Source organism: Zalophus californianus, chromosome 5 (genome assembly GCF_009762305.2).
Source record: "Zalophus californianus isolate mZalCal1 chromosome 5, mZalCal1.pri.v2, whole genome shotgun sequence".
NCBI classification, from domain to species: domain Eukaryota; kingdom Metazoa; phylum Chordata; class Mammalia; order Carnivora; family Otariidae; genus Zalophus; species Zalophus californianus.
The window spans coordinates 109,247,350-109,261,385 of NC_045599.1; the positions used below are offsets into that span (position 1 = coordinate 109,247,350).

The 14,036-nt window shown below is 42.8% G+C and overlaps 1 protein-coding gene across 4 annotated transcripts in view; it reads right to left on the reverse strand.

Annotated features, from left to right (window-relative positions):
- GRIA1 (glutamate ionotropic receptor AMPA type subunit 1) overlaps window positions 1–14,036 on the reverse strand; it is a 301,403-nt gene that overhangs the window by 37,121 nt on the left and 250,246 nt on the right. For 3 of the 4 annotated variants that reach the window (XM_035727550.1, XM_035727549.1, XM_035727551.1), the window contains exons 12-13: window positions 7,530–7,728; window positions 1,744–1,991 (exon numbers count right to left, since the gene is read on the reverse strand). In XM_035727550.1, the coding sequence (XP_035583443.1) occupies window positions 1,744–1,991; window positions 7,530–7,728 (447 nt within the window). Of the gene's footprint in view, window positions 1–1,484; window positions 1,691–1,743; window positions 1,992–7,529; window positions 7,729–14,036 lie in introns of those variants that run through there. The other variant, XM_035727552.1, reaches the window with a different exon arrangement.

Consider the following 14,036-nt stretch of genomic DNA (forward strand, 5'->3'; position numbering starts at 1 on the left):
TGTGTGTCTCTTATGATAGTGTCTTTCTCTTTTAAAAATGTTTTTCATTACTTTTATGTCTTTAGATGTACTTCTGATTCTTATTCATGTAGATTGTCACATTATTTATGACTTTGCCCTGCTTAAGGCAGCCCCTGAATAGTCAGCTTATGCATTTCATTCTGGTTTTGATGTACTTTTCCTGTTTTGGCCTAGGAATTTCCTAACTTCCATTAAAAAGGCTATTTGTTATAACTTTATCCTGCATATGTAGGTTTTGTAGTGGGAGTTTTGTTCTGCTGTATTGCTGGAAGTAGGTGTCCTCTAGGTCGCCTTTTGTCAATGATCATAGAAACTGTCATAGTTGTCATGAACCATCAAACAATAAGCACCTGTTGACTGTCTTCCCTGCAAGAATATAGTTCCATAGGAAGAGAGACTATGTCTGTTTTGTTCAAAATTGTAGCTCCAGGTCCGAGCCTAGTGCCTAGAACCTTGCAGGGGTCAATATCATTAATGCAAGATGTGGAGGCAGAGGTGGTCCTGGATGTCAAGATGGGTTAGGAACCCCTCTCCATCCTTTTGCAACCTTTTTAAACACTTCTCACTTTTCCTTGAACACTATCCTTCCCTAAAATGATTTAATCCCTCTGTAAATTGACATAATGTCTCATGGTTACTTCATACTGTGCTGTTTTCAGTTACCTTCTATATAGATTATCCAAATTTGGATTCACAATTATCGTGGACCTAGGAAGGGCTGGGATGAGTAACCTCTCTTTACAGATGAGGAAACTGAAGGTTTGGGAGATGATATGCCTTACCTTTGGTAAGATAGTGAGTAGTAAATCCAAGAATTAAATCTACATCTTTTGATCCCAAGTCTATAGGACTCTACCTTAGCTGTTTGGAATGAATACCAGAGCTTCTTTATGTGAGAGTAAAGTTCACTTTGCTTCTTTACTGAACTACCTGTTTCTTGCTAAAGAAATCAGTATCTGGGGGGCACCTCAGTGGCTCAGTCCATTAGTTGGTCCAAGCATCTAACTCTTGGTTTCCGCTCAGGTCATGATCTCAGGGTCATGAGATTGAGCCTCACGTCAGGCTCCATGCTCAGGGCAGAGTCTGCTTGAGATTCTCTCTCTCCCTCTGCCCTTCCCCCACTGTGCATGAATGTTCTCTCTCTCAAATAAATAAATAAATAAATAAATAAAATCTTAAAAAAAAAAAGAAATCAGTATCTGGTAAAGAAGAGAGGCTGCCATTCATTTGGTATTATTTTGATTGCCATAGCCACAGCCTTTAGGACTCAAACTCCTTGAGTTTTCATTTGGACAATGTGTTTATGTTTCTTTTGAGACAAATATTACAAACCACCTTCTCTCAAAGAATCCAGGTTGCTGGAGAACTCTGTTCATAGCCTAGTTGTATATGGGAGTGTTTGGTAAAGGATGGTGTGTTACAGATCACATGACACAAACACAAGTTTCATTGATGTTTAACACACTTGGAGGGGTAAGGCGAGGTGTGGGGAGGAACACATGGGCAGCAACAGTCATAGCAAGCTGAGGCCCCCAGGTCAATTTCCAACCTCAGGGTTGAAGATCTTGGGTGACTGGAATCTTCCAGGCCCACAGTTGTCCAAGAAGAGCCCCCTTGACAGCTCACATTGTGGCACTGGAGCCATGTGGCAGACACAGCAGCTTCATTCCTGAGGTAGGGAGGGGAGAGGGAGTACCAAGGAAGCAAATCTTGGCTACTTACCTCAGGGCAGACCCCTTGGGTGTCGCAATGCCATAGCCTTTGGAATCCAAGTTACCTCCCACCTTCATGGTGTCACAGGGTTTCCGCTGCTCAATGTACTCATTCATGGTGGATTCCAGAAGGTAGGCATATTTGCCTTTGGATTTCCTCACTCGGATCATTCCCTCCTCCGTGGTCCTCACAAAAACTGATGGCTCCGCTGACTTCATGTATGTCCACATCTTCTCAAACACGGCAATTTTAGACCTCTGGAAGGGGACAGGAACAAAGCTGGAATTAAGTGCTGGCTGTGCTTGGAATTGAGGTCGGCACACACACTAATGAAGAGCTGAGTGTAGCTTGATCACACATTCATGAGCGAGATTAACTCAGGAAGAAACAAATTATGAGTGATTGCAAAATAAGAGGCTCTAATTAGTACCAGTAGGTTCCAAAGTACAAATATCTTACAAATACAGAATGAACAGAATAGCTCAGAATCTTTTAATTACTGCTGAAATTATATTCCCCTTCTATATGGGGAGAGTGAAGAAATGGGACCCTGTCTAGCTTCTAAAGACATTATAGACCCTATCTATTGTTCAAGAAGGCCATGTTTATACTGCCCAGAAGTGGAGAGCCGAATATCAGTGGAATCTGATTTCATTATTGGAGGACAACACTGAGGAATTTCTGGATCATGAGTCATATTACAAGACAGACTTCAGAATGTAAACTGTTGTCTGATAAAGCTAATAACTTGAGGCCTAATATTGTAGCCTGTTTACATTTCAAAAGCCTCTAAATCTAGCCAAACTGTTTTCCTCCCTTCCTCCTGAACTCATTTTGAACCTTCCCTTCTTTGGAACTTTGCCTAGGCTGTATCCTTCACTGGATACACTTGTTCCCTCCAGCCACATCCTACTAGTCATTCCACAGACCAGAACAAATCCTATGTATTCTGAGACCACTTCAGTTTCAAGGACAATAGTTCACAAGCTCTAGTGGGCACCAGAGTCATGTGCAGAAATTGTAAATATTAAGATGCCCCTCCTCTAAACCTAGAGATTCTGACTCAGCAATCTGGGGTGGAGCCTAGAAAAAATTCTTTTTCAGAAGTTCCCCAGGTGATTCTGATCTCTATGGCCTCTGTGGCTCTCACTTGTGAGGGCTTGTATTTCTCTAGGACACACTGTGCAGGTACTCACTGGACTGTCAGGCTAGACTGCCGAGATCGGGAGATACCCTTGCTGTGTATAGGTCTCAAGTATGTGGATACTATTTGAAGAAGGGGGGGCATCTTCCCTTCTGTGAGTCCTTCACAGAGATTACCCTTGCACACAGTAGTTCCTTAGTCAAGGCCCACAACCCAGGACCACAAGTCATCCCTCTCATCTAACATGCTCTTTCTAAAGAGCATCCTTTCCCCAAAAGGTAGGCGTATTTTAGGGGTATTGGAGTCTGGCTTTGTAAATGGACAATTGTTAAACACATATAAGGGGCTATTTTTTTTTTAAGGCAGCACTAGAGTCAAGCAACTCATGTAATCTAGTGGTTAATATGCAGATTAAGATTCATTTAGTATAAAATGACCTTACACACAATGCATCATTTTTCTTTGCATACAAATATCAGGTTTATTTCCTTGATACCAACATCAAGTGTTGGCAAAATATTGATAGACGTTGTTGTTTGAACCAACTGATCTATCGAGATATTTGGGCCTAGAAAAATTCTGCTCTCAAGGGAAAGTTAATGGAAATAGTTACTGAGAATTTCAGGGAGGCATTTGGTGGAGTCTATAATTAGATCAATGAGATGGTGTGTTTTGCAGTATGGTTGACCATCTGGAAAGGCCACTGGACTGGGAGTGAGGAGCCTGGGTTCTAGTCTTTCCCCATCTGTTCCATGAGGAGTTGGGGCATGGGGACCTTTGAGTCCCTTGTGGGCTTGAAAAACCTGATTCTTTACACGAAGATACATCATTCAAGCAACAATGTCCATGTGAGGAAGAAGAAGAAAGAAAGGAGAAAAGGGAGGGAGAATTTCAAAGTTAGGGGAGGAAATACCCAGAACCAATCAGAGCATCTATTCGCTGAGAGACAGTCATATTCTCTCACAGGAAACAGAGAAATGTATAAATTCAGCTGTGACCAGATTTGCAGATGATCTTCCGGGCAGAAACCTAACAAAACACACAGCAAGGCAATGGCAAGATGCAATCTGACCTGACAGGATGGCCACGGCAGGGAAAGGGGCAGCTGATAGGCAGAGCTGAAGAGCCCTCTGGGCAACGGTATGCAGAAAATTAATATGTCTGCTCTCAGCCTCACCCCAGTGCCCTAAATGCCAGGGCTGTGCTCATAGCCGCTCAGAGCAGGCTATCAGGAACATCTCATCTCCAGGGATGTGAAGGCAGCATGAGTGCAGGGAAGATTAGAAGCATACTTGGGGTATTTGTTCTTGGATCTCTCCTATCATCTGCAGCTCTCACAGCCCTTCACACATCTTAATTAAACTGTCGATGGAGGATTAAGTGACTCTGGGTTGGGGCTGCCAAGAAGCTCTGGGCTGCCATGGGGACTAGAAGCTAGACTTTTTTCAGAGACTGGGATAGAAGAATCCTTGTCTCACCATTCCTTCCTTCTGCCTTATGGGGGTGGTGGATGATCTTGTCTCCCTACCCACCAAAGTTCTAGTGGGAAAATTCTCAGGGTCAAAGTCACGGAGATGGAGGGCCTCATGGGGGCACATCTTGTCAGTGCTCTCTTCCTACAGGTAAAGAAACTGAGTCCCGCAGTGTGGCAGTGAACTCTCCAATGTCATGTAGCTTCTTAGTGGCAGAGCCAGGAGTAAAACCCAGGTCTCCTGATTGTACACCCTTGCCTTTTCACTGCAACCAGCTGCCTCCCTTGTTTTAGGCTTTAGATCTTACTAGCTGGGGGATCTTGGGCAAGTAACATAACATTCTGAGCCTCAGTCTTCCTCTCCTGACAATGGTGATGATAGCAACCACTGCACAGTGTTGCCATGGAGATTATATGACAACAAAGGTAAAATGTATGACCCAGTGTCGGGCACATAGTAGGTGTTCCATAAGTGGTGTAATTACTACTAATAATTATGCCCTTTCTTTGGGTTTTACTTTAGGATAAGAATGCCCAATATATGGCTGGCTTGAGACCAGTTTTCCTTCCTATATATGTGACAGATACCAGTCAAGGAATTCTTTTACACTGTGCCCAGATGTGCCCTCAGAGTCACCTCTCAACACTGAACTCTAGACAAACACTGATGTTTAATCAGAGTTAGCACATGAACTGTAACCTATTGTCACCAGCACAGTAGGCCTGGTGAGTGAACAGAGCTTGTAGAATACACATTGCCTTGTTTCTAGATGCCTAACAGTGTGCTCTGGACAAGAAATAGAAATATGTCAATTAACATAGTTATTAACAGAGAACTTTCAAGTCATAAGTCCTAGCCGTGCCTCTGAGTAGCTAGGGTTTGCCCATTTTCTTCTCTGGGCCTTAGTTTCCCCAACTACAAAAGGAAAATGTTAGACTAGATTTGTCCATGGGTCCATCTAATAACCTGAGTAATCTTTAAAAAAAAAATCAGTTAATGACACCACCTCATTAGGACAGTGTGGTTCAGTGGTAAGAATGCTTGGGCTTAAATGAGGAAACGCATTTTGTGTTCATCCTCAACACTTGTATTATGGTTCCCTGAATTCCAATTTCTTGTCCACAAAATGGACATATAACCCCTGTTTTGCCATAGGTCACAGATGGAACATAAATGAGACCATGGATGGGAAAGTGCTTTGGGGATGGTGATGTGCTCAGATATTGGGGATGAGAACATGCGTATGTAATGGTTAAGTGAATTGGCTGTTCCCCAACTTCATCAGTAGGCCTGGGACATAGGACTGGCTGTATGGACAAATATCAGACATCTCCTTCACATTTTAGTTGCAGGCTAAAAATGTCAGAGAATTATGATGAGATTACAGGAGGTTTTTCTACTAGCTGATTGGGTAAGTTTTAAGCAAGTCATGTCGCTCTCTAAAATGACAGACTCTGACCATGTGACCTCCAAGTTACCTTCTTGCTCCAATATATTGAAAGTGGATGATTTTAGGTTTGGAGACTGGATCAGTGATTGCTAAGACTTTGGACCCCTTCCTGCTTGTCATATAGAACACCGAGCCCATGATCAGGAAACTGAGCACATCACTCTGTGGGTTCGCCCTGGGTCAGAGGTTTGCTCCATGAAGTTGCGGTGAGAACCTGGTAGGTCTGCACAGGATCCCTATCCTTGCCTGAAGCAAGGTAGAAGCTTGCTGTCTATTCCCCTCCTGCTACTTATTAGCTGTGTGACCTCAGGCAATTACGTTTACTTCTCTGAGCTTCATATTTGAAATGGGGACAACAAATTTCTAACTCCTCTCTAATGAGAGGATTAAATGAGATAATTCATGCAGGGTGTGCTAGCACAGGGCTTGATTCATAGTAAGTGCTAAGTAAGTGGTAGCAATTGTTTATCATTTTTTTTATTTCATCAAAATATGGTAACTCCATGTGCTATTTGTTCAACGTTTAGGATGAACATGTCTAAAGTCCAGGGAACTACAGGTTTTTCTGCTTTGGGGCATTTGTTCAAGTTGTCCCCTTTGCCTGGAATGTAATGAGCCAACCAGGTCTGCCCTAGTTTCATGATGCCTAGAAATGTTTTCAACGTTTGTGGCTAGAGATCCCTACCCCTCCATCAAAATGGCTCCCAAATGCCTATACCCCAAAGCCCTAACAGGAAACAGAGCCTTGTGTCTTAGATGCCTCATCTCTTTTAATCTTATAATGACTCCTTGAGGTAGATATTATTCTCCAGACTCTATAGATGAGGAAAATAATGTCAACGAGGCTAAGGGCCAGAGGACAAGGATGGAGCCAGGTTCCTGGTCCTAGGCCTGGCTGACCCTAGGCTCCTAAGCTCTCTGCTCCTCTGCCTTCACTTGTTGTCTCTGGTCACATGATGTCTCCACCACCTCCACTCTCACTTCACATCTTCTCTCTCCTGGCACTGTTAAATAGACCACCTGTTCCAGTAATTGTTTCCCATATACCATCTTCTTTTTAAAAAATTTTTTTTATTGTTATATTAATCACCATACATTACATCATTAGTTCTTGATGTAGTGTTCCATGATTCATTGTTTGTGCATAACACCCAGTGCTCCACGCAGACGTGCCCTCTTTAATACCCATCACCAGCTAACCCACACCCCCTCCCCTCTAGAACCCTCAGTTTGTTTTTCAGAGTCCATCGTCTCTCATGGTTCATCTCCCCCTCCGACTTACTCCCTTTCATTCTTCCCCTCCTGCACCCATATACCATCTTCTTATTCATCAAGTCCCTAAGGAGGGGACCTAAAGGGCAAAGGTCTGGACTTTGTCCCTAAGCTGGTCCTAATCAATTACTGATTAGATTGCAAGTATGTGTGGGAGCAGGGAAGGAACTGCATGTCATATCCTTTGCAGCCCTCAGAGAACTTGGCACAGTCTGGCATATGTAAGGAGTCTGGTTCAATGCAAGAGCTTTGAAGTTATCACAAATACAGAAATGTAGATTTCTCTGGGATTTGTAGAAAGCTGAGAAATTCTCTGGGTTTGGTTTCCCTGACTTGTACGGAGTTAAGCAGTTGCCCTGGTTGCCTATAATCAAACACATGCTCCTTAGTGAGGATATTTTAATGACAGTAGTGGTTCCCTTTTGTGAAGGTGCCTTAGGACAAGGGATGTTCCTACCCTGAAGAACTCCTTAGTGGACCCTGCTTCCAGGGTCCCATAAGCGATTTCCGTCTGCTTCGCTAGGTCCTCAGCACTCTCGATGGGAGACACCATCCTCTCCACGGTCAGGAAGGCAGCCAGGTTGGCTGTATATGAGGAGATGATGATCAAGGTGAAGAACCACCAGACACCACCAACGATGCGGCCAGACAGGGACCTGCAGGCCAAAGGGAAGAGGTGTCAGAAGCATAGACATCAACTGCAGAAGGCTATGGGGTAGGGCCAAGGGCCAGCCTAAGCCCTGTCAGCAGAGCTGTCAAACCCTATTGCACCCTTCTCTGTCAGCTAGATGCGAGAATTCATGCCAGAGAGATTCTTCTTGGCATTTTGTTCCTTATCACAGATAAAGACCTATGTGGTTGCTATTCTTCAGGGGTGATAAAACCCCACAGGCATATATTCACACCACTTTCACACATACATATACATCAATACACATACCGACAAAGACAGATATGTCAACACTTGTCCACAAAATCATACACATGTACAAACATCCTTTTAAATGCAGTTACATACACACCAAATGTTTGTGCACACATATATGAGTACAAATGTATTACACACGTGATGCACACATTTGATCATGTTCAGAAATGTTTCCAGACTGCCTTCTCATTCCTGTTCTTTTGGTCATCAAAGGTCACCAAAATGATGGACTAGAAGGAAGGGAAGGGAGAATGGTTTGGAGACAGAATGAGAATACTTGTACTCTAGTCACTTAAGGGGAAAGTCACTGTTGAGGGTAGGCACAGTGCTCCCCTCTACCACAGAGAAAGAGTTGGGCTGAAATAAAAGACAAAGAATATTTTGTACTGGATCAAAATGGCAACTATGATAATGGTAAATGAGGTGAGAAATCAATCCCTGATTTTCTTCTTAGAGTCCTATTCTTCTCTTATGCCCGACAATGAAGAGAAATAGGACTAGTCAAGAGTTCTACTGTGATCTTTCACATTTGGCTAAGAGATTTCCAATTCTAGAACATTTTCCCAAAGATATTTCAAAATGATGTTGATGTCTTATGGGGTAATTTGATGTGGTCGACAGACACGGCTTCAATTATACCAAATCATATAGTGATAAAGTTATTTGCATTCTGTTTCTCCTTCCATCCAGCTCAATTGGTTAAGGAAGTGTCATCCTGGAGCTACTGTAACTTTATGTGCCTTGACAGCCTCAACCTCAGAGATTTCAGTAGGTGACAGTGCTTAACTAAAACCTTATTTTAACAACCAAACAAATCACCAATCCAACCCATACGTTTTACAGATAAAGAAACTTGAGTCTCAAATCACACTGATCCAGGAGCAGAACCCAGGCCTGCTAGCTTGCTTGCTTATTCCACACTGCTCTCAGCCTTCTGGTTGACCTTCTCTGGGTTATTCCCATGTTCCTGTGTGTTCAGTTTGTTTCCGTTTCTTGGAGGCTCCTTTTCATTCTAGGCAGACAATGCTCACTTCAAAATGTTCAACAAATATTTGTTATTGCTTGTTATATGGAAAATAATGTTCTTAGATGCTTCACATTAAAAGGGAAATAAAAGGAAATTTGTTTAAAGGAATGAGACCAGGAGAGTGGAGCAAAGCTATGTTATGTGAAGAATAGCTGCAGGAGGAGGGGACCAAAAGAAAAGACTCAGAGAGAGGTGTTCCCTGAAGGACTGACATGAGGCTGGTACCACAAAACCTGATTTAGGAGTATTTGGCAGAAGTTTAAGGAAAACAAACACTAAATACAAAAAAGTGGGTATTTGATGGGTAGGGTGGTACACCAATGAGTTGGCTATCCTGAGGGTGAGAGTGAGTTTCCCCATTTCTGAAGATGTTCAAGTGGTAGACCATTTACAGAAATGCTGTGTCTTGTGCCCACTCTTAGTCCCCCCCCCCCCCCAGGTACAAAGTGCTAGGGACGTAAGTCTACTTAGAGGAAAGGTCAAACATCACAAGGGGTCAGCCTTCTCCATACTCCTCCCATCTCTCCCATCTCTGAGTTTCTGTGATTTGAAATCATAAGTAGGTAGACCAGGCTGCATGGCTTCCATTGGGCAGTCAAGTAAAATGAGACCCATAAAGGCAAAACTATTCTCCCCATGCCCTAAGACTAGTATACATCTGTACTCAAAAGCACACCAGTCTTCTGATAACTAATCCAGTGCTCTTTTGCCTTAGGAGGTGGTAAATAGCAGTGTTCCAGGGCTGTGTTGAAGATGCTGCTCTTTTCCCACGTCTGAGTGACCACAGTAGCATCTAAACTAGACTTCCCTCCATGCAGCAGCCCCTTGTCCTCCCATTCCTTTGCCTAATCAGCCTAAGTGATCTTTATAAAAACATTAATTGTATCATGTTGCTTCTTTGTGTAAAATCCATGAAAGCCCTTCTCTTACACTTGGAATAAAATTCAAACTCGTTGGTGACCCTCAAGGCCCTATGTGGTCTGGTCCCTGCCTTGCTCTCCAGTGTCTCCACAACATGCTCTCTGTACTCTGGTTACATTGGGCTTTGTTTGGTCCTTCCTACTCAAAAGACTCACACCCTTATCACATGCCACTCTTCCCCCTGATCATTGCATCAACCCTATTCATCCTTCAGACCTCACCTTACCCAGTACATTTTCAGCATTCAGACTTAAGAGTCTCAGAGCCCCATACAGCTCACATTGCAGTTGAAATCTGATCTCTGTGTGATTGTTGATAGTCTATTGTTCCCCTGGATCATAAGCTCCACAAGAGTAAAGAACCTTATAGCACCTAGCACAGGGTGGGCCTCAATAACAAGTGAATGCATGAATGTCACCTCTCTTATAACCTGTCAATTCTATTCACATTGGATTCTAGAGATTGGGCATATTTTCCAGGGCCAGGAGAAATCCAAACTTGCTTATAGCCCAGGATGCCTGGAGTCATAGCCTCAAACCAAGTGTGTTCAGGATGGCTACCTCCTTTTCCAACATGATTGAACTGAGAGACCTAGCTAAGGTATCCCATGTTGGGGATCATCTAGTGAAACTCAAAGCCCTCCCAAGAAAGTTCCAAGCCAATGGCTCCTTCTTCCCTGTTCTCCTTTAATTAATATTTATTTGCTAGGTGTTGAGAGCAGCTTATCCTGCACACTATTCCCCACATCCCACCTACTTAATAAAGATAGCAAAGAAGGAGTCTATTGTTTAATAGGCAGCAAGTGTCATCCATGGAATAACTAGAGTGTCAGGGGAGGCTCTTCAAAATGTGACCTGATTCCAATGCTTCATTTGCATTTGATCCACATGATAGGAACTTGAGTGCAAGGCTACACCCTTCTTCATTTCAGACCTGGTACAGGCAAAGCTGGGCCTCTATCCATGAACTCTGTATTTTCCCAGTTCCATACCAAAAGTAGGGAACTGGAATTAATAGAGGCCATGACTGGGAATGAGTGTCTTTGCTCTTTCACTGACCAGCCCCACCCATAACCTTGGCAAGTTGCCTGCCCAGCTGGGCCCCAGTCTTCTTCTCTGTGTAATGGGTGAGATTAACCATATGTCATGGTGAGAAACCAAAACTTTCAGGTCGATTCTTTTCCTTTAACTAATAAAAGCTATTGGAATTAAAATGGTAGAGGCAAAATCATTTTAAAAAGTGCTGTTGAAACATGAGGCGTATATTTTTGTGAGGATTATTCTGGTTGGGAGCTACAGGATAAATCCCTTAGTAGGGAAGGAATAGCTGTGATCTGGCCCTTGGAGGTATGCCTAGTCACCTGAATTTTATTAGTCTTGTAACTTGGCCCAACTCTTCCCCAAAGTACCTAAGCAATTGAGGAATCTCTATATTCCCCTAAAATTGGTCACAAATTCTATGGCTTGTTGGACTCTTTATCTTACTTGATCTTATATTTACAGTCCTGTAAAATGAATGGGAGAGGGATGACTATCCCCATCTCACAGATGAAAGATCTACAGTTATGAGACAAGGTGATTTATCCAGGGTCACAGAGTGAGGCACTGGCAAATCTGAGACTAGGAACCAGGACTTCATATTTCTCATCCAGCACTCTACCCACTGTAGAACATTACTTCCCTCGCCAGATTCTGATTGATTTCTAGATGGGCATGGACTTCCTCCACGCATATCTCCCTGGTGTTGGATCACAACCACCACTCATTTCTTGTAAAGCTCAGTGGAACATTTGGGAGCTACAGAAAACAGTCTGACCACCAGCGTCTCCATAGAATTGGAAACCTCCTTTGTATTTGTTTTCTCTCACTGCAGAACAAATCACCACAAACTTAGCGGCTTCTAACAGCACTCATTCATTGTCTCATAGTTCTGTAGATCAAAAGTCTGGATCAGGGTGTCTAGAGTCTCTGCTGAGGCTCTCAACCAGGCTGAAATCAAGGTGTTGGCTGGGGCTCTGGTTCTCATATGGAGCTCGGGTTGTTCAAGCTTACTGGTTGTTTGCAGTATTTACCTCCCTGTGATCATTGTTTCTTTGGTGGCTGTCAGCCTCGGGGTTCCTTTCAGCTTCTAGAGGTTGCCTGCTTTCGGCCTCACATGTCTCCTTCATCTTCAAGCCAGTAATAGTGTGGCAATTCCTCTTTCTTTGAACCTCTCTGACTTCCACTAGCTGGAGAAAACTGTCCTTTTTTTTTTAATATTTTTATTTTTTTATTAAATTTTTTTATTATGTTCAATTAGCCAACACATAGTACATCCTTAGTTTCAGATGTAGTGTTCAACAATTCATCAGTTGCATATAACACCCAGTGCTCATCGCATGACGTGCCCTCCTTTGTTTCTAAAGGGCTCATCTGTTTGGGTCAGGCCCACCTGGAAAAATTTCTGTACCTTATAATCAACTGATTTGGGACTTCAAATTACATCTGTAAAATCTCTTCTTTCAGCAGCACCTAGGTTAGCGTTTGAGTGACCAATGGATAGGAATCTTTAGAAATGTGTACCATACTATTATTCATTTATTTTATAAGCATTGTTGTACAGCAGGCACTGTTGGGCATTACAGAGATAAAAGTGAGTACACCACAGTCTCTGCCTTCAATGGGGAAGATGGGAGGACAGTGTAGCCTAGTGATTAAAACACAAGCTTTGGGGTCCGATACCCTGATTCTCTGCAAAGTGTTTCATATGGTGTTTGGAGCATAGTAGGCCCTCAGTACAGCCATCATCACCATCTTATGTTAATGTCATAAAAGATAATTATAGTACTGTCTCAATTATGTGACAAGTAAGAAAGCAGCACTAAGAGGACACAGAAAGGCTTGATAATTACTTTGCTGGCAGGGGTCAGGGAGAGTTACCAGAGGAGGAGAAAATTGTGCTAGGTTTTGGAGTATAAATAGGAGACTGCCAAGCAGAATAGATGTGGGGGTAGGAAAGGCTCAGTAGATAGAGGTAAATGGAGGAGGTAGTGGGGTATTATCTCTTCTGTAAACTTCCCCATTATTGCCAGCAAGGCACTAAGCAACCCCTTCTGTTTTCCCATTACACTACAGTCACTCTCCTATTACTATTCTAACCACACTGCTGTAATGATTTTTTTAAGATGTTGCGATGATTATTACTTATGGTATTATTGATCAACACAGATGATACTGGATTGAACTCGATAGAACAGAGCACACAGAAATTGGGAGGGGAAGGCTGGCTGAAGAGATGAAGAGATCAAAGTGACCGGGTTTGGTGATCCATGGGAGCAGGGGCTATGGAGAGGACAATGCTCAAATGACAGTTCATGCCTACTGTGTGAATGGATTCTGACATGCTCTTGATGCTGGCCATAAGCTGTCTCTTCTTTCAAATGATATATATTTTTCCTTTTGTTAATAAGACACTAAATACATTATTAAAGATGATGCTAATAGAGGATTACTAGGCTCTGATTGGATCATTTTCTGGTTCTGACAGATATTTCCTATTCTGATCATGGATTAGGATTTGCTGCAGGCCTTTCATTGTTTCTTTCTAATCTCTCAACTTGGATTTGTTGCTCTAGACGAGGGATAGGTAAACTTTTGGTGTACAAGTCCAGGTTGTAAATATTTTAGGCTTTGAGGGCCTTATGTACTACCATCTCTGTTGTTGTGGTGTGAAAGCACAGACAACATGTAAACACACACACGGCTGTATTCTAATAAAATTCTTTAATTATAAAAACTCATGGCAGGCTGGATGTGGCCTTGGACCACATTTTGCTGCCTCCTTCCCTCAATTCTACTGTGAATGTCAGAGACTTGATTTAAGTTAATGTGCTACAGTAGTCAAGAAGTATCTTGACATCTATGTAGTTATTAGCACCTCCACATAAACACCTAGGTAAAATATTGGAATGATTCATTTGACAATTACATTTGTGCTATCCTCAGGGAGAAAGTAGAGGGCACTGGTCAAGAGAATGGACCCAGGGGTCAGACAAAGCAGGATGGAGTCCTGCCTTGTTACTTACTGGTTGTGTGACTTTGGGCAAGTCA